Source organism: Oryzias latipes, chromosome 21, assembly GCF_053564925.1.
Source record: "Oryzias latipes strain Hd-rR chromosome 21, Olatipes_Hd-rR_3.1".
NCBI classification, from domain to species: domain Eukaryota; kingdom Metazoa; phylum Chordata; class Actinopteri; order Beloniformes; family Adrianichthyidae; genus Oryzias; species Oryzias latipes.
In genome coordinates, this window is record NC_136257.1 from 26,075,898 (window position 1) to 26,096,856 (window position 20,959).

At 37.7% G+C, this 20,959-nt stretch overlaps 1 protein-coding gene across 2 annotated transcripts in view; it reads right to left on the minus strand.

Annotated features, from left to right (window-relative positions):
• The window catches only part of gpc6b (glypican 6b), a 117,941-nt gene extending 97,694 nt beyond the window's left edge, over positions 1–20,247 (minus strand). Inside the window, exon 1 of one of the 2 annotated variants that reach the window (XM_023950523.2) lies at positions 19,785–20,247. In XM_023950523.2, the coding sequence (XP_023806291.1) occupies positions 19,785–19,938 (154 nt within the window). In that variant the 5' untranslated portion in view covers positions 19,939–20,247. The remainder of the gene's footprint in view (positions 1–19,784) is intronic. The other variant, XM_023950522.2, reaches the window with a different exon arrangement.
• Between the last annotated feature and the right edge of the window lie 712 nt (positions 20,248–20,959).

Consider the following 20,959-nt stretch of genomic DNA (forward strand, 5'->3'; position numbering starts at 1 on the left):
TTTGTTCTTTTAGACTAATAATAATGAGCAATGCTGGTATATTCCTTTACAGAATGCCAAACAAGTGGAGTAATATGTCAGGGATTTCTTTGTGGCTATCCGTGTGGATTTAGAAACTATAATTAATGCCTCAATTGAGCTGAATCTTCATGTCAGGATCAATGGTTTTGAGTTTATATGTATCATTGTCATTTATTTGGCTAATGTGAACAATGCCTAATGTTAGAATACACTTTATTATGAATATTTATTCTTTCACCAAGTTTAAAAGAGTAGAAAACATAAAAGGTCTTTTTATTATTTGGAACTTCATCTGAGAATGCTAGAAAGTGGAAAATGCCAAGAGGTAAAAAAGGTGACATAAATGTTAAAAAAAAAAAAAGATTTGAATCTTTGAAATAGAAATACATAAATGTATATTTGGAGAAGTGAAATGAGAGTTAACTGAGGCTGACGCAGACCTGAGGCCCGACTAATGGACACAGAGGACCTCAGCAGTCAGACTCCAGCAGTGTGGAAGATGACCACTGCCATGGAAACCTATAGCATGACCTAATGAGACTGTTTTCACCTTCAACACCTGATGCCACTTGCTCAAAGTAGTTTTTCTTTTTCTGAATGTTATTTTTAGAGGCACAGTGCAGTGCATTTCAACCGGATTGAAGCTGTATTCTCTGGGCAAAAAAGTGTCCTCTGCAAATGTAATACATTTGATTTTATCTTCTGTATTAAGATTGGAAAAAATCATTTGTTCCTGATCCTTGCGTCTGGTGTGTATTCAGACTGCTGTCAAGAGGACTTTCCTGCTTCGGATGTAATATTTGTCTTTTCAGCAGATCTGGTATAATTGTTACACAGCTAAAAATAATAACCTATTCAAATTGGCGCTTGTATCCCCCACTTTCTCCCCCTCTCTCCCTTTTATTCTCTTCACCCCCCCCCCCCCCCCCTCTCACACTTTTCCCCTCTCCCTAAATGTAACAAGTAAATAAAAAATAATAAAAAAACAAAAAGGGGTTTATACAAATTTACACTCTGGCTATCCGAAGATATATAACCTCTTTTTGTAATTGTAAAACCTGTCCAACACAAAACGCCTTCAGCTCTCATCTGTTTGCTCAGTTGTTGGACAGAACAAGTTAGAAAAAAGAAAGAAAAGAAAAAAAGTGTGAGTAATGCTGCAAGACGGTTACTGGCCGATAAGTAATTATTGACATATAGATTGTCAAGAAAACAGTGAAAGGCAATGTGTATCACGTTAAAAGTGGTTTTAATGAGCCTGAATTAATCCGACCACATTTCAATGAGTTGCTGTTTTTCATTGTGGTGTTATAACATTGTTTTTAAGAGAGTTCTGTTGAGGAACAACAAGGTCACTTTTAGGATGATGTCACAGCAGCACTGGGCACGTGCAGCATAACGAGAACATTGTTGTGTTAACATCAATGTTCTAACAAGTAAGGAGTTGGACCCTTTTTTCTGTTTGATAACACGACCATTGGTATTTTATACTTGTCCGCGGCTCATTGGTTGCTTCTTTCCTTCTGTTTACATCACGTAACCACCACACTATGGTTGCCGTTTTGGTCCAGTTTTTTCCGCTCCGGAAACTGAGGTGATTCAGACTGAGGCATCTCAGAGCCAACCGAAGCTCAGTCCGATTGGAGACAAGCTAAGATCCCTTGAAAGATGGGTCCAGAGGCGGTTTCTGGTCCCAGACTAGGGTCCGCTTCGGGGTATTCCGACTGAAAATTTGTTCCGGATTATTAGGAGGAAAAAAACTCTGGTTCACTTCAAACAAACCAGATGTGGCCAGTCTGAATACGCCCTGAAAATTGGCTAGTTTTCTTTCTAAGAATGTAACATTCTTTAAACAATTGTTGGTTGGGGTTAACTGGCTTCAGTCTGACTCACCAGCCTCTGGATAAAATATGATATAACCCTGGTTTATGTAAGAACGTCCAAAAACCAGCAGAGCCATTAAACATGAAAACTTCATAAAGAAATTGTATCAACAACATTTCACTCTGACTGCTAAGAACATGATAAAACTCTTTATTTGAAAGCTGAATAAATTTAGCACTGTAGCATCTTTTAACAAAGAGCTCACTACCCAAACTAAGCAAATAAATCATATATCAGAGAGTTTTTAAAAAAAGTATTTCTGATATATCCACAGACAGGACGTGAAGCTCCACAGCCAATCTGTCTGCAGGACCCCTCTGTGTGGAAAAACAATCATTGCCTCAAGAAGGAAACAAATTTGTGGGTTTGAAAGACAGCTCATGTGTGGCCGAAGGCATTTTGATCAGATAAGACTGAAAACATCACATGTGCTGCAAATTGAGAGCCTTTAATCATCTTCAGGACAAAAACCCCCTCTATGGTAAGAACTGAAGGCAAAACATTTTAAATTCCATAAAGTTCATGCATGACTAAATAAATGGCCAATTAGGTTTTAGGTGGAGCTTTTTCATTATAGAAGAAAAAAAACTTGAAAACAGTAGTTTGTGTGCCTTAGTGGTGCCTACATGAAAATAAACTTTAAACACATTACTGTATCGAAAAGTATGTGACCCCATTTTAACCTCAGTAGTAAAATAATCAATTAACGAAACAAATTGACTTGATACGCCAAGTTTTTTTTCTTTCTACTCAAAATAACTAAAATCTTTCATATAAAAACTGACAGACAGAGCATACGTTTCTTTCCTGAGCAGATATAGTTATACATTGGATCAAATTATTTAAAAACTTTGAGAGTTTCAATATAAACCACAAAACTGAGCTCAAACTTTTATTTTTATTTTTTAATTGCAAGTAATCTGAGTAGCTCTAAGTAGCTACTACTAGGTAACTAGTAGGTATTTTACTAGATGTTCAACACTTGTTCAACACTTGTCTAATAATTTTCTACATTACAAACCTAAGAAACAGATCAAATACAGACCACTGACAATTTTCAGTCTTACAAGTGAAGCACACATCAAACTAGGTCTGGGTAAAGTAGTTTTTCAGGTATGACAGCAACATTTTCCAAAACCGTCAGCTTCATGGACAGCATTGGTAGAAATTACAAGTATTTTTTCTTACAAGACATACAAAAAAAAATTATTCTCAGAATGACTGTAAGAATATATATAAAACAATAAAACTAGGGGAAGTATTTCATTGAAAAAAGATAAATAAATAAGCAAGACTTCAAAATGTTCAAATACAGATTGTTTTCACGTCAGAACTTTACAAAAAGTTCAAAGTGAACAAACTAAACCGTGACCCAGGTTGTTTCATTTCTCTGCTCATAACCCAGAAAGGTATGGCACCTCTCTAAAGCATTCCTCTGTATTTGGTCAAACAGATGCACAGCAGATGCTCTCTGTGATTCTCTATATTGCCTGGTTCCCCCTGACAAACCTTTTATGGGTTCACAGATGAAACCTCACTCAGTACAAACCAGATCAATATTACTTGTGACAGTCTAGTTTCTCTTTGTCACATGGATCTACAGGGAAAAAAAAGTAGGCTAATTTTCTTTTATTATTATTATCATTATTATTATTATTATTATGAGGAATCTTTGAAATAGTTTCAAATGTTTCTAATGTCATGAAAATACATTTTTATTCACATTTTAGCAGTAGAGTTTCTCCAAAAGAAAGGTTATACATTTGTCTAAATTAGTGCACTTCAAAGTTAAAAATAAATCTTAGTTTTAATGTTATTTAGCCTAAATCTTGAAAGCTTGTTGGTATCCCATCAAAATAAGACATCCTATTGTTATCATTCTCAAAATAAAGGCATAATTGAAAAATAACTGCAAGCCAAATAGCTACTTGACAGTAGCTATTTACTTGACAGTTTAAGATTGTAGTGTTTGTTTGCATATTTTTTGTTCTCCGTGAATGAGTTGTTTAACCCTCTACTACAAAGCGTTGCCTCAAGGCAACAAACCACATTTTCCTGTCTCACCATTGGATAAAAAAAGCACATTTTTTCAAAGGTTTCAGAAAATGACAGTAAAGAACTGGAAGAATGGATTCATGAATCAGGTTTGAGGGACAGTTATGAACTCAGGGTTCAATGAGGGGGTCAGTTGGAACAGTAATTTTGTGTGTGTGCGGGTGTGTGTGTGAATGCATACTGGTCCTATGACAAATATTGATCTCTAATATCTTTTTCCTTTTTTTGAGCAGAAAATGCAATTTACAACTCTGTTGTAAATTGCATTTTCTGCACCTGATCACAATCGCCTCCTCAAGTTTCACACCGAGTAAAAATGATGAAAGCAACAAATCAATATATTGTTGGGGGGGGGGGGGGGGGGGGGGGGTTGAGTGATGATCAATTTTAGAAATTATATCAGGCAAAAACATGCTTCATAAACAAGTGCAACTTTGAATTGTCCCTAGGTGTGAGAGTGAATGGGTGTGTGATTGCAGCCCTGCGACAGACTGGGGAACTGTCCAGGGTGTCCCCTGCCTTCGCCCACAAGTGGCCAGGATGGGCTCCAGCAGCCCCGTGACCCCGAAATGGAATAAACAGCAGAAGATGAAAGGATTGATAATATGTCAGGGACCCCAAAGCTACCCAAAAATAGGGTGATTTTTCAAAACTTAAAAAGTCTTGCTGTAAAGGGTTCATAATGACACTTAAATGCAAAATAGATATCAAAGAAAATTAAGATAAGTAACACATTTAATAATTTTCATGCGCCAGTCTCATTCAAGGTTATTGCTCTTTGAACTGGAAGAAGCTTGATATGTTTTTCCATTGGCCTGAAGATGTTAGTGTGAAATCTCACTGAGCTGATCTGTTAAATAGTTATCATCTACATTTAGAAGTGAGTTCTCCCATAAGACGTGACACATTCGCAGGGTTGCACATTTTCTTGCATGTGTAACAAAGCATTGTTTTAGTAACCATGCAGGATAAAAATGATACTTCTTGTTTTTGTAGATATCTGCAAAACTCTATCCAAAAAGTTCTCAAAGTAGTTTTGCTAAGTTAAAGAACACAAAAAGTGAGGCCACTTTTTCAAAGGTAATCAATCAAGTCAGATTGCAATTACAGTGAATCCCCGCGTATTTGCGTTTCAATATTTGCAGTTTCACGTATTTGCGGATATTATTTCAGTCACATGACTCCTCTGGTTCATCACAGAACCTAAGTACTATTGCTCTGAATAAAAATAAAAATAAAAATCTTAATGTTGAGCAATATTCAGATGTTCTTTAATAAATGTTTTACAAAGCATCAGAAATGTTTTACAAAGCATCAGATATGTTTCAGAAGGATTGGTGAAGGACATTTTTCAGCCGGAGGGGTGGGGGTGGGGGTGGGGGTGGGGGGTTCCTCCATATTCATGGATGTCTCTGGTCCTTAACACCCATGAATATGGGGGGATACTGTAATTCAATGGAAAAATTTAATTTTTAGTCTCCATACTGTGGAATTTAATGTCAAGCAATACTATGGGCATACTTATACCAAAATTTCCCCAGTGGTGGTGTTCCTGTGTCATGGATTTATAGGTCCTAAAAGGAAGATGTTAAGGCTTGTGGCAGAAATATAATTCAATACAAGAATAGAAGAAAATTAAAAAAAAAACTTAGGCCGAATCCAAACTCATCCCCTACACCTCTGGCTCTTCCCTATTGCTCCAATTATAAGGGCATTTGGAGCTGTAGTGGTGTCCGGACTTGTTTTTTAAGGAGGAGCGGTAGTGACTTGGGGCTGGCTATCCCTCCACCGGGAGGGAGATCCACCGGGATGAGGGTGATCCGCATCGCGTTTTGGGGCAGAGGGGAAAAGCATTTCTTCACATGGGTGTGCTCTGAAGCACACAAGTTTACATTTAAATGTAACTAATGACTTTTTGTTTTCACATTATTTTTTAAAGCTATAAAACCAATGTTAAGTATTTTCCGAGTGCTGGCAACTACTCGCTAACCTAGCTCACTGGCAAATATTGATCCCGTCATCGAGTGGTAGTACCGTCCAAATTTGATGACACTATTTTTCCATATCTCTCTAGAAGGGAAGGAATTCGGCCTTAGACTCTCCATCCATCCGTTCAATCCTGTAGGGGTCATGGGGTTGCTGGAGCCTATCCCAGCTTCTGTTGGGTGAAGGTGGGGTTCACCCTGGAAAGGTCACCAGCCACACAACGGACAATTTAGAATCATCAACTTACCAGTATTTTTTGACTGAGGTAAGACATGCTTGCAGAAAACCCATGCGCGCATGGGGAAAAGATGCAAACTCCTCACAGAAAGGTCCCAACTGGGATTTAATCTAGTCTCCCTCTCGCTGTGAGGTGAAAGTGCTAACCACTACACCACCGTGCAGCCCAAACCTGAACTAAAGTATGAACAAAAAAACAACAAAATCAAGAGGTGAAATGAAGGTGGAAGATGGGCAAAAATCTAAACAGAAAGAAAAAAATCCAGTCTGAATTTTAATGGGGGAATTAACTAAAACTAAATCTGCTGCTAATTATTCAAAAATTAAAACCTTGTGTTCTGTGACTGGAAGGGAAATCAAGTAAATCAGTTCTGGGAGATTTCAAGAAAAAACCTGTTCATTTTATCCATCTTGGTTTTTCAGTATAATTATTAACAAACTTGATGCTACTGGACAATTCATTTATGGTGGTGTGTTTAACCAGCTCACACAAATATTGTAAATCAATAAAATATTGATTTGCAGGTATGATATTTGGAATTAAAGACTTCTATCCAATCAATGTATTTTGAATTGAATTTTGTTTGTTACCTCTTCAGGGTTTTCTAAAAGGTCATTTACTTTGTAAAAAATTATAGCTAGAGAGATAAATAGAGAGAATTGTGGCTTTTGTGTGACTATGGCCTCTTTAGTAATAAACCTCCAGCCTTTCTATGAAACAAAAGATGCTGTTCAAGCAAATTAATAACCCATTATCGTGTCTGCAGAGGTTTGGATCAATAGTCCAACTATATAAATAAGTAAAGATTGCTTGCCTCAGTTTCAGTATTAGGAGCACCTTGTGTGGAAATAACATATTGTGTGGCCCCTTATTAGAGCTGAACCTAAACAAGATCACAGCGCCTTTCTTGTTTCTCCACCTTATTAAAACTGAATCAATAGGTTAGAGTTAAATGTTGCTGTAAATAAGTATTTAAAACGCTGAAGCAGAAACTGAAAGCAGATTTCACGCTATGCACACTAAAAGCCTTGTGTATGGTGCAGTTTTATGCATTAGCAGGATGGTAATATTAGTTAATACCACTGCATCCAGGCATCTGAGGCATGCAAGTTTTTTTAGTTTAAATTTTAATCCCCCGTGTCTGTTTCCTTCCCTATTCTCTGCAACTCAGTGGAACATTCCCTTTAAGTGTTGGATGACCTTAGAAGGAATATAAAAAGTACAAAATACAGACACACAAGGTAACTTAAAAGTAAATATTACACAAACTTAAGCAGAGGGATTATAGTACACCATCTTTAGAAAAATATTAGAAAAAGCAAAAAGGAGCATGGATGGATAGATTAATAGATAGCAAAATTATTAATCCAATTACACTCTAAAAAGAGTATTTGGGCTGTAGTTGGAAAGATTAACTTTTTTACATTGATCTAACTTAATAATTTAGTTTGGTGAAAATAAATCCTTCTTTTTTTAGTTCAGTCAACTTAAAAATAACACGTAGTTGTCTGATTAGTGATTCTACTTTCAATCAATTAATTCAATTAAGTTGGTGTCATTTTGATATGAAGCTGTCAATGCGTAATGATGTCATAACGTAAGGCAGCGCAAGGAATTGTGGGATACCATTTTCTTTGCCTATCTTGGCAGGTTGGGGTTTAAGTGTGAGTTTTTGTCCATGTGTTTTGTTGTCTAGCTGTTTTCCTCTGTTTTTAACCAGTATTTTACCTGTTATGTTTATTTATTTCTGCACCAAGAGTTACGAGTGTGGGGGAGGATGAAGAACAACCCCCTTGTGCGGAAAGACGTTGTATGTTCAAATATTAAAGAAATATTAAAGCCTCTGAAGTGATTTAAAGACTGTAGCTAAAAGTGACGGCCTCTAAGCCTCCGTCATATAGAAATGGGCCAAAAAAATGACCTTCTAAACATTGAGAAAGAAAGAAAGTAAGAATAGTAGGATCACAAAGAGATTCCTCCCACACTTAGACAGGATGTGAGTTAGCAGCTAAATTAAACTAAGTCAAATCTGCAATAAATACAGCAAAAGAAAGTACTAAATGTGTTTTCAGCACATTATTCCACAAAGGATAATTAGTATAAAGAGATGTAAAATAAAACATAATTTCCGTTTTATCGTAAATAAAGGGGAAAAAAAACTGTAAATTATGTCACAGCTGCTTAGAGTAACACCTTTGGCTGACACTTATAAGAATTAATCCAGCATAACTGCAGGAGCATTACTTGAGACTAAATTTAAAAGCTGTCAAAGAAGGCTCCAGTGTTTTTTGTTGAACCAGCACTGATAGTTATTTTGTTAATCAAGAATTTGTGGATGCAATCTGCTCTGACTACCGCTACTTAGAACCCACACCCCTTCACTTTTTTTGATATTTAATATCAAATACAATTTTGAATTCTAAAGTGAATAGGGAATAATATTTTTAATGTAGTGCAACTAACTTGTAAATTGAATTCTTGTAAGTAAAAGCAGTGATGTACCTCACCTAAATATTACACCACTGAACCTCTAGAAGATTTGCTTTCATGGTGTTAAAAGTCAAATTGATGATTTTAGTGAGTTTTCCTTTTTCCAGTAATTTATGCAGAAGTTTAAGTTTAAATGAAACAAATTTCATTTTTGTAGCAATTTTCTATAATAATTTATAATTTGCAAGCGGACTCCAACTTGTTTAATAAAACAAGTGAGGTAACCAAGGAACAAGGACACCTGCAGAAGTAGAGGAATATTTTTGGGTCAAAACCAAAGACTTTAGAAAGAGTTGGACAGAGTGGGAGGTCATCAGAAACTTGTCAAATCAGGAAACCCATATCCATCTTTGAGCATAATTTCAATATCGAATTAGAAAAAATGTATTTATAATTAGTGATGTAAAAATTGTCATGTGCATTATTAGTATGTACTTTTATATTGAAAATATGGATTGTTTTACATTAGGATGACTTAGAACTGTTTTGTTTGAGGTTACCCAGTACCTTGACTCAGAATGGACGACATGCTTTTGTTCATAAAACAGTACAGATGGCTATAAGTTAGAAATGAAGAAATCTGATTTAAAAAAAGGAAAAGGTTGATGTTATAACATCTCATTTCACACATTTAAACTGCTTTCCTACCCTTTTCTGCCTTTAAGAAGCAGACTTTTGTGTCCCTGCTGATGCTTTGTCAGAGAGAACACAATTATCTAATGAGGAAACACTTTTTTACTTCTGTAAAATCTGAATAAATATTGCCAACAATAAGAACCAAAAATGATGATCAATTATTCTAAATGGGTCTGCACTGTTGAGTAGCTCTGGTAATTTACTGTTATCTGAGTGGAAAGTGTCTCAGCAGCAGACACAAGGATATTAATCTTGCCATTCTAGTTTAACTAGGCCAAAACCACATGCGACAATATAGTCAGTTTTGAAGAGTTGATAGACATTTTTAAGTTTCTTGAAGACCCACTTTGATTGTGTTTTTGGTGTTATTAAGATCTTCCTGTGGAATTTTTCTAAAGATGGAGGGCATATACAAAGAAAATTAAGCTTAAAATTGTGTTTCTGAGTATTTGTTATTTCAAATCATTGTAAATCATGAACGTGTGAACGTCATTTGAAAAAATAAAAAATACACCAGACCTGCCAAAAGCTCCCTGCGCTGCCTGATCCTGATGCATATAGATCCAAGTACGTCTTTGTTTTCCTCGTCTGAGCTGACATCTGGCTGAAAACTGTATGGCTGGATAGCTCAGTTATCGCTCACCCTTTTTGTAGCACTGGTAATATTATGTGGGGCTGTAAGCCAGCAGAAGAGAGTGTAAATCAGATAGCTCGGTTGTGGATGATGGGAAGGGAGGGAGAATGTTGGCTCCTCGCCAACAACTCAGAGGAAAATTTCTGAACTATTGCCACTCTGCAGAAACTATGTTCAATAAAACAACAGGTTTCTTGGATTTTAGCTAAAAATGCCATAATCACAATTAAAAGACCAATAGGAATCATTTTAAAATAGACCAAACATTTATCAAGGTGTATCTTTAAGACATTTTTGTGCAAAAATAGATATATTTTAGAAGAAATTCATCATAACACATTAATATAACGGAGCTTTGTTTCTAATGGAAATAAAACAAAGCTGTCAAAATATGCAAACATCGGCTCTGAATTTCAACTCTATATTTCTCACACAGAGATGGTTTAATAAAGTCCCAGAGGGTGTGTGTGTGTGTGTGTGGGGGGGGGGGTGTACTTAATAGCCAAGTTTGTTTTCCATTCAGAACCTGCATCCATCAAAAAAACCAAAGTAACTTTTATTCCTGTCGCATATTGGGTCACGTCAGATGTCATAATGAAAGACATGTCGGCGTTTTAAATAAGCAGGGGGTGAAAATGTGTCCTTGGGTGAATGAGGACAGGTTCAAGGGGAAGTGATCTCTCACTCACATAAAATGTCTACAATGAAAGCAAAGTACTGTGGTAAGATGGTATTTCTCATCCCTGGAGAGACAGCGTGAAGTGAAAAAGGGACAGGATTAAAGATGGAAAAGTTTCACAAAGCCAGCAAGAATGGCAGGATTTTCTCCTCTGGAAAGTGTCGATATTTTATTTCAGCATCCCAGCAAGTTGGCACTTGTGTGGAAGTATTGACTTGTTATATTATGAAATATTCCTCAACATTATGCAAAACAGACAATTTGAGGAACAAAATGTAGAAAACGCTGGGAGGGAAAATAAATAAATAAACACTGAAGTATCTGCTAATAAAATGCGCCGACTCTACCTATTGTCAAATCTTAACTCAAATGTCACCTGTTAAGTCTGATACCTTGTCATTTCAGATTAAATTCAATAAAGAGCAAATGTCTACACTAGGGCTGCACGATATGAAGAAAACTCGCGATATGCGATATTAGTAATTAATATTGTGATAACGATATAATTTGCGGTATATAAACAATTAGCAAAACAACCAAAAATATTATTCCCATTCCATTACAACAGTTTAAAAATTATACTACAAATGACCCTTGTTGACATAGGAGGCGAACATACAACATAATAGGGCGCCATCCGATTAGTTAACAACGTGAAGGGGTCCATCTGATTGTTCAAATGCAGAAAGGGATTCTTTCAATCCATTAAACACTTCAAGCTGCCATAAGATTGTTTGGCCACATCTAAGGTAACCATTTATTGCAAATTTGCTGTCTTTTGCGATATGCATATTGCACGGCTTGATATTGCGATAACGATAAATTTGCGGTATATTGTGCAGGCCTAGTCTAGACAGTATAAAACTGGAGAAATCCCCTTTTGAAATGTATTAAGCATATTTACCGATTTTAAATATATAAGTCGCTGCGGAGAATAAGTCGCACCAGCCCAAAAATGCATTGTAAAGTAGAAAAAAACACAGATAAGTTGCACTGGACTATCAGTCGCATTTTGACGGGAAATTTATTTGACAAAATCTGAGACCAAGAACTAATAACTTGCACAACCTCATATGACACAATCATAGCAGACTGTTTATCTCATAATTTCACAGTAATTATTTCTCATATTTATTTATTCCTTTCATGAAGCATCATTGTCCAACTAATACTCTGTTTTCATCCTGTATTTGTAGAAACAGTTGTCATTTTTATTGCATTACTGAATCTATGAAATCATTGGAAAATAGAATATTATGTTTTTAGCCTTCAAAATCTTACTGTAAAAAAAGTTTGCTGATTCTCTGAGTCACTTAACATACTCTTAACACTTAACATGCCTCATACATCAAATTGACCCAGGAACATCATCTCTGTTCCTCACAAATGAAGATAACAGGAGGGTTAACAATGTATTTATTTCAATTTATTTCTAATATAAGTCGCTGCGGAGTATAAGTCGCACCCCTTGCCAAACTATGAAAAAAAGGGCGACTTATAGTCCTAAAAATACGGTAAAAACTTTGCAAACAGCTTTTGTCTACTTTGTTTTTTCCATTTTTCTTTCAATCATTAAGTGATCCACTCCACATGAGATTCCTTTGGGAATTGAAGTATTGAACTGAATCAAGCTGAATCCTACCAGTCATGCCCCTCTTTCCCTTTTCGGAAATTAAACAACCTACTTTTGACTTTCATGTCACACTTTTTCAAATTATTTTCTGGCATTTTATAAATGATAAGGACAAAAAAAAGCAGGTGGTAGACATATATGAAAAATACAATACTCAATTTATCATTGCCAAGAAAATAAATTTACAAGCAAAATGTACCGCCTGTTTGACCTTGAGGAGAATAGCTATGAAATATTTAAGTGCTTTACATCCTTGTGGACGGTGCCCCAATATCATTTCTGTGAAGATTTATGTATGGATTTCCCCAACACTGTGTACAGCACATTTAGAAGGGACACACGCAACATAATCAGCAGTGGTAGCACTATGTCTGGCTTTGATGAGAAGTATGTCATAAAAAGCCAAGTGGATGCATGTGAGGTCCAGAGTGGATATTCGATCTAGGTGGGAAGCATGCCTAGAAAGCACCGCCCCCACCACCCTGACTTTCTCCCCCCCTGGATAAGAAAGGAGCAGACGAGCCATTCTCGTCGGCAGTTTGCTAAGTGGAGCATGGCAAATGACTGCACTACAGGTAGCAGCTGGTGGAAGTTTAGAGACCTGGAACCCCATGAGACTTGCACTGATCATTACTTCTCACTCAGTATTTATGGTTTAGCATGTACAGACATTCACTATTAGACACTCCTCTAGTCCAAATGTCCTCTGGGCAGAGGGTTAACTGAGAGGGCACCAGCTGGGGGCAGCGGCAGACACGACCGCTCCCCTTGAACGGCTTCACACTGAACCATCCTCAGGAGCCGTGCAAAGGCAAACACCCTCTTAAGTTGCACATCATGTCTAGTCAGATGTTGTCACAAGACAGAAGTGGCAGACAAGCAGCTAAAGATAGATCCAACCAGGCATTAGAGGGGGCTTTGTTTCACTATGGCTTGGCTTTGACAAGCAGAGGCAATGTTTGGTCAAAACTGCATCTCTCAGCAGAAGCACAAATGCATCCACTAAGAACTGATCACAACCATTGATTCGGAATAGAAGAAGCGCAGACGCATACCCTTCTTTCCCTTTTCATAGATTAAACAACCTACTTTTGACTTTCATGTCTCAGTCCCTATGGAGAAAGAACCAAAATGACCTTTTATTAAGGTCAAGTATGTACAAACCAATACAAAGCATAAAAAACCCACAAGTTTATGTTTTCTGTTTATTATCAGGTAATTATTTAACATAAATTTGGAGCCTTGTGACCAATATAAATCCTAATGAACAGCGGTCCCCAAACCCCGGGTTGTGTGGGACAGTTGGAACCGGGCTGCAGAGAAAAAAAAGACACAACCTGCATTTTCGATCAGTTTTATTTATAATCGAATTCTGAAGGAAGTCTTATTTTGGAAAACTACTGGATTGTCTTCGCCATCTCTGATGCATTCTTGACAGAGGTCAAGTCACTCCCCAAGCTAGCAAAGTTAACAAAAACCAAATGTATTTGGAAAGTTTCTTTTTGAAGAAAACAGCCAGTGAGGAAACAGAAGAAGAGCCTTCGACTTCTACTAAAAGCTGCATTTAACAGACAAAAACCAGGAGTCTGGATTATAGCAACAGTGGTTCTCACCGTCATAATAATAATACATAATATTCAGCAACCGGCTGTCAAATTTACCAAGAATGCTGTTATTAAAGAAGCTCAAATGGTGGATTTAGGGTTGATGTTATATTTAAAAAATGCCAGTTTTAGTAGCGATTTGTTTGTTTTTTTCATTTTGGTTAACTGCTGGACTAGCAAGCCGGAAATCAGGGTTCAATTGCCAGGGGGCACAATCCAGTGTGGGTCCTAAGACTCTTCACTCTACTCCTTAACTATGTAACCACATTGGGGATCAACGTCTAGGTCTCCCTGTGCCAGTCTCCAGCCCGGATGAAACACACGGTTGTGTCACGAAGGGCATCCGGCGTAAAACTTTCTGTCAAACCACCCGTGCCAATCAGTGAAGGCTGATTCTCCGTCGTGACCCCTGATGTGAAATGTGAACAACAACAAGTGAAAGTTTTTAAGCTTTACCCAAAGAAGTTAACTGGAGGCTAAGAAAAAATAATCACACGCCCACTTCTGCCTCGTACAGGCCGGTCCATGAAAATATTGTCTGGCATTAAGCCAAAAAGGTTGGGAAGCACTGCTATAGAATACGACTATACAAAGTTTTTTTCTCCAGCCAATACGGGCAACTAAGCAAATAAATAAACAAATAAAACCATCGACTATCTACACAAACTGTGTTTATCTTCCAGCAGGAGAATCAATGTAACATAAATTCAATATGTTGTTGACAAGATGAAAATTAATCTTCAACAGATCATTTAGATCATAAAAGCTTACAAGTTAAACCCTGTGAGAGTAATTTAGAAGTCATAATTCACAAAAGTCTCATCTGAAAAACAGTCTGACAAGTTTCCTTTTTCAGCTGTTGTTTACTCCTGCAATACATTGTTCTGCATCTGTACAACAGTTGAGCCAATGTCATAAACAACATTGTTCATTTTGACAAAGTATCTTTACTTCTAAAATCAAAATTCTGTTGTTAAAAGAAAAACAAGAAATATGTCTGAAAATATTCTTATAAAAACACTTCAACATCAGAATTCCTTCTGCAATATTTAAACTATTTGGCATGATCTGATTATTTATAGCGCTTTTAGTATACTGATGGAAGTAAAAGGAAGATATATTTCATTTCTTTTTGTGAAACATTACTTTTATCACAGAACCAAAAATTTGTCAAATAAATTTTGCGTTGTAGCCTCCTGAAGTAGACTTTGGAGTGACGCACAATTTATAACGTAATAACAGTATAAGAGAATAAACATATGTTGTATGTAAATAGTAGGGAAAACATTAGTTATAAAACGGAGGCATGATTGAGTATGAAAAAAATGTGTGTATGATTCACAAACCTCAAATAAAAAGTATTTACAGGGAAATAAAAATGTTTATATAACCACTAAATTATACCAATAATAAGACCACTAGATAAATTAATGAATAAATCATTAAAATATGAGCCCTCCCCTCGTTTGTTTTGGATATTCAAGCCTGGTTTTGGTTTTGCTTCCACTTCAATGGCTGAGTCACCCAAAAACACTTGCAGGACACCGAGTTTCCTGCAGCCCTTAGAGCAAACACCCGCAGAGAGAGCCCATCATGAAGCACTTTGGCATTCATAAGCATGATTGATGATACCAGCACGGAGACAACGCTTGAGAAATCCCCTCTGCCGTGAGAGAAGTGATGACTGTTTGGGTTGTTTTCCCCTGATAGGACTCCGGTGATAGGACAGATCCACATCACATTACAGGGGCAGAATGCAAGCTCAAATATTGGTGCAACTGCACACCAACATAAAAAAAATAAAAATAATAAAAACTGTCAGTCTCAAAAGTCCTCAGAATTTCATCTCAGACCTTTTGATGTTTACTGAATGAAATAGAAAAACAAACCCAGGGAAAGCTCCAAGCCCCCTCTTGACTCATATTTCTATTTCCTCCTGGCAGGAAGGTCAAATAATTTCACTATAGATCTCGTCTATAGTGATGTATGATGCAGGGGGCTAACCAAGTGTCCTAGCCATTCCCTCCACAGGTCTGCCTCATTTAGCTCTTTTTAATCCCTCCCATCCATTACGTGACAGGAGTAGACCAGCGCACATCGCACACTTCAGCAGAGATCGTTTGCCTCCTTGTGCACGCAGAAGATCACATAAAATATCAGCACTGTTATTTCTGTCCTATGACTTCCATCTCCTGGCTGGCAGTAAACAGAGCGGGACGTCAAATGATAGCATAGAATATGACATGCAAAGAAGTTCCATTGAATCCAGCAGTCTGCCGTATGACTCACTTTCCATATCTTGTCTCAGACGTTGGGTGATCTGGAAACTGAGACAGCAGGGGCGAGACTGAGCGAATGTCTGATCTTTACCAGGAGAGATGACAGGGTGGATTTAGGAAGTGACATAAAGTAAGTTTAGGAGTAAAAAAAAATATGAAAGTATTGCTTTTTTGGATATGCAAACACTCAGGACATTGCTATGTAAGATGCAGAGGGTTTGTACAGTCTGTTCTGCTCAGCGGTAGAAGAAGAAGAACCTCGCTGGGCCTTTTGAACTTGGATCATCAAGAAACATGTCCATCACGGCTGCTGTCTTCGGGGCTTTCATTCCACCTGACCTGATTCTTCTAACCCAAATTCCCTTCAGAAATGTTTTTGGGGTTATCAGATTCAGCTAAAGTATATCAAAAGTTAAAGAAGTTTTTTTTTATGTTTACAATAAATAAGAAAAAAATATTTATTTGCAACAAGCAGCAATTTCCTTTTAAAGACCCATTCCAATGAAATTGGTGTTTTTGGAGTTTTTAACTTGTTTTTGTGGCCTTGTTCTCATATTGGAGAACATACAAAAAAAGAAATTTAAGCTTAAAATTGCATTTCTGATGATTTCTTTATTCAAGTAATTGTGAATCAGGAGCAGACGAAAAAATTCAGTTTGAAAAAGTTTGTATTTGTAAAGTAGAAAAAACGCTGGGCGCTCCATTCCGATGCATACACTTGTTGATGACTAGATCCGTGTCTGCCTTCATTTTCCTCGTCTAAAAGGCTGGATATCTCCAATATTGCTTGCCATTTTTGTTGTCAGGGTTGGGAGGTGCTGTAAGCTAGCAGGACAGCAAGTAAACAGATGGGTGACGGGAAGTGGGGTTGGGCTTACCCTCCATTAACAGTCCCACCCACAACTCAGAGGGGAATTTCTGATAAACTGCTGACGCTCTGCTCTAACTATAGAAAACAACATAGTTTATTTGATTTATATTTTGGCTAAAAACAGCATAATCATAATTAAAGACCAATAGGAATTCTTTTACAATGGATTAAAATATGATTGGAGTGGCACATTAAATGTTTAAAAATACAAACTTGGAAAATCAGATCCACTTTACATGCAAACAAAACCTGCTTCTTATGCAACTTGATGCAGTCAGTCCATCGGAGCATCAACACCTGACAGACGTCTGTCTTTTTAATTTGACATTCAAGGCCAGATAATGACAAGAGGCTGTGGAGAATAAAACCACAAAGAACCATCGCTTTACCAGCTCACATGGTACACAGCAGCAGCCAAAACCTCATTTGCAGAGGTGGAGCAGTAATATGAGGGTTGACATTTCTCCCATATCCTCAGCGAGTTAATAGAGTGTGATGGCAGCTGTAAGGCTGACAGAAACACTAAGCTCTACAGGAAGCTGTTAGAGCTACTCTTCACCAAGTCCCCCCAAGGACTAAGTAATCTACAAGTACTGCAATATGAACTCCAAAGAAATGTTAGCACTTAGGAGGCTCCCCGGCTGCCACATGGACACCACCCCCTAAACAGCTCCTAAACCACCAGCTCCTCCTGATGCAATTATCATACAATCACCTGACGGCAATTTTGTGCGCTAGCCGCGAGTGTTTGAGCGGCTGCCATAAACGCGCAGCCGCCTCATTCTTCCATCACCATTTCCCCATCTTTTCCAAACGATTGACGCTTGACTGCTGTTTTTTTAATGTCACCTCACGGTGCCCCCATCCTCTGCTCCGTGAAAGCACTTCAGCGAAGAGTCTCTGCAGTGGTTTATCTGCAGCCACTCAACACGTGGCACACAAGCAGCCAAGTTTTTCAAAAGTTTCAACCGGTCTTGACAAATTTATTTACAAAACCAACAAACAATTCATTTTGTAAATAACAATTTGGCTTCAGAAAACACATACAAGAGTAGCCAAATATCTAAAAAAGTAGGGATTCAACAATTCCCCTTCCCCACAATTCAGTTAAAAGCTCCATTTTTGGTTTTGTCGCAATTTTTCAAGACTTGTGGATTACAAAACAACAAAAAACTTTTTTTTTTTAAAAATCAGAAAAAATCCTTTATTTCATTTGCTAAATAGCAAGTAAGAATGAAGAAAAACTGTTAAGTTCACTCATACTAAGCCTGGTTTGCAGTAGGGATGCAACGATTCACTTTCCCCACGATTCCGTTTAATGGTGCAACATATGGTTTGGTTTTAAACTGAGAATTGAATTCTACTATATGTTTAAGCCAATATTAACCAAAACCGGTATAAGATTTACTTTTAAGAATGCATTTTTGTTGGATTTATAACTAAGACAATGGAAACTTTTCACACATCCGTCCAAAAATATTAGTCTTCTTTTAAATTAGCTTTTGAAACAGTAATAAGTAAACTTTTTATGTGTGTTTCACTTGCTGGAAACGTATCACATTTCTTAACATCATTAAAATGTGTATTTAACCTGTCAGATAAACTCCTTCCCCTTAGTTTATGTAGAAAAATTATAAAGTAAAGCACCTTCTCCATGTTCTGTTGATTTGTAATAAACATTTAAAACATTTAAAGTTTTTTTTTATATTTCTTTGTTTCTGGTAATCAAATGTAGATTGTTTAAGTAATGACTGTGTCTGGAGCTGGTTTATGAAGGCAGTAAGGGAAAAGCCTGAAGGGCGTATCCATCTCCAAATAATTTTGCTCAGATGTTGGTTACATTGTGTCTCTTCAATAAGCTTATAACTCATTCATACGCACGATCAAAAGGACTGCAGGGTGGCAAGGTTTCACTCATTTGGCAGATTAGTGGGGATGTCAGAAAGACAGATCTAAAAGATTTAATCAGTAAGTTATTCAACCCTTCTCTGAACAGGTGGGCCAGTTATCAAATATGCAGCCTTTTACTGGAGCCAGGTTTTCTGTTTTATTGACTCTGAAGCTCCAGTGACGGTATGCAACAACTCAATGTGGTGATTCAGGAAGGGGAGAAAGTGGCTTTGCATTAAAACAAAAATTGTATACCTTTAAATATGCAAATATTTGCTTTTTTTAAGCTTTGAAGCTTTAAGGCTGGAGATAAAAAAATTTAATAAATCAAAAGAGAAAAGTTGAATAGAATTCTGAGTGGAAATGGTCCTGCCAAATTACAGCTGTCAGTGTGATAATTGCTCAGCACAACTGTGGCAGAAATCAAGCCAAAACGGGTGAGTGCCTAGCTGCACTTTTATCTTATCAGCTCATTTTTCACAGGAAAGGAAGTAGACTGCAGAACTGCCCACCTTTTATCCTCACAGACCTCTGCCGGACAGACACAAAATGCACCTCTATCCTGAATGGGATTGATAAGACAGGATATGTGTTATCTCACCCCAGTGTTCAGACATGCTGGATGTGATAACAACAATGGGCATGACACTTGAACGGTCCAAGCTGACTGGAGCAGGAAGCTGATCCAGTTATTGATTTGTCCCTCCCACAGTTAATCCTGATATGACAGTAATGTGTGGAAACAGGAACTTTGTGACAGGTGTGCAGTCCTGGAATGCAGCAGTCTATCAGTTTCCTACTGCAAAATTCATGTTTAAAAAGCGGAATTATGTATCTGAGTGCATGCATGGGTGGCAGGACAGGTGTGCAGCAGAAGGTCTTACCTGGGATCTCCTGCAGAGGAATATTAGTGAAACTGAAGCCTCTCCCCGCGCAAGCCTCTGCAACTTGGCTGCAGTTTCTTGCTCTAAAGTCTGCCTTAACAGCAACGAACAGCACGGAGAAAGTGCAAATGATGGTGGTCTCCAGCCTAAACATGATCTCAGCTTCTCTGCAGCACCGCGGCCGCTGCCTCACAACTCCGCTGCAGCAGATCCGCAGGTGCGTAAAAACGCGCGCGTAATAGTTGGAAGTCAGCTGCTAACGTCTACAGAGGGGCATTTCTCAAAGACCAAAAATAACGTGTCGCTGCAGAAAACGAGTGAAGAAAGTCCGCCGAGAGTGGAGGCGCCTCATGGATCCAAGCGGCGCGTCCCCCGTCCTGTTGACTTAACTTCCCTCAGCAGGAGGCGTCTCCCCCTGCGCGCCGAGCTGAAATGCCCAGTGGAAAGGAGCGCTCCGCGTTCTGATCCGATGCGCGCAGTCCGGGAGGGCAGAGAGGGGGAGTGCAACACAAAACGCGGAGTGGAATCTAGACCCACGCAGTTCATCCGGGCTGCAGACACCTCCGAGTAGAGAGCAAACAATCTGCATGTTTAGAGGAGGATTTTCTGTATTTACAAGCTTTATAGGCTTTTGCAGATCAGAACATGGACATTTCCCTTCAGCAAACGTTTAATATTCTCTAACTAAACTAATCCACTATTTATTATTCATTTTTTGTTTACCAGCTCATTTTTCTCCATTTAACACATCCGTGTGTGTTTTTATTTTGAAGCAATTGAATCAATTGTTTGAATTTGCAGTGTTCATCGATCATAGGCTTTGCTCAAAGTAAAATGGTATAGAGTCCGCAATTTACTTCACTGGCAGATTCAAACCAGCCACTCCTTCTAATAAACTCATCATAAAGTTATATAGAAATATAGAACCAGAAATGCTTCACTAACATCTTTTAGTGAAGATTGGATTTATTTATTTAAAAAGTGCAGGGTTAAAGTTTTCATAAATTTTGTAGAGACTACTCAATTTGACTTGCAAATTCTTACTGCTACTTTGCATTAGTTTTCATTTTTATTGTGAATTTTATGTGTATTTGGTGTTTGTTGCTGGCAAACCGACAACAGGTATTAAGTTGAAAATGAGCAGAAATGTTCAGTAAAGAGCAATGTCTCTGTTA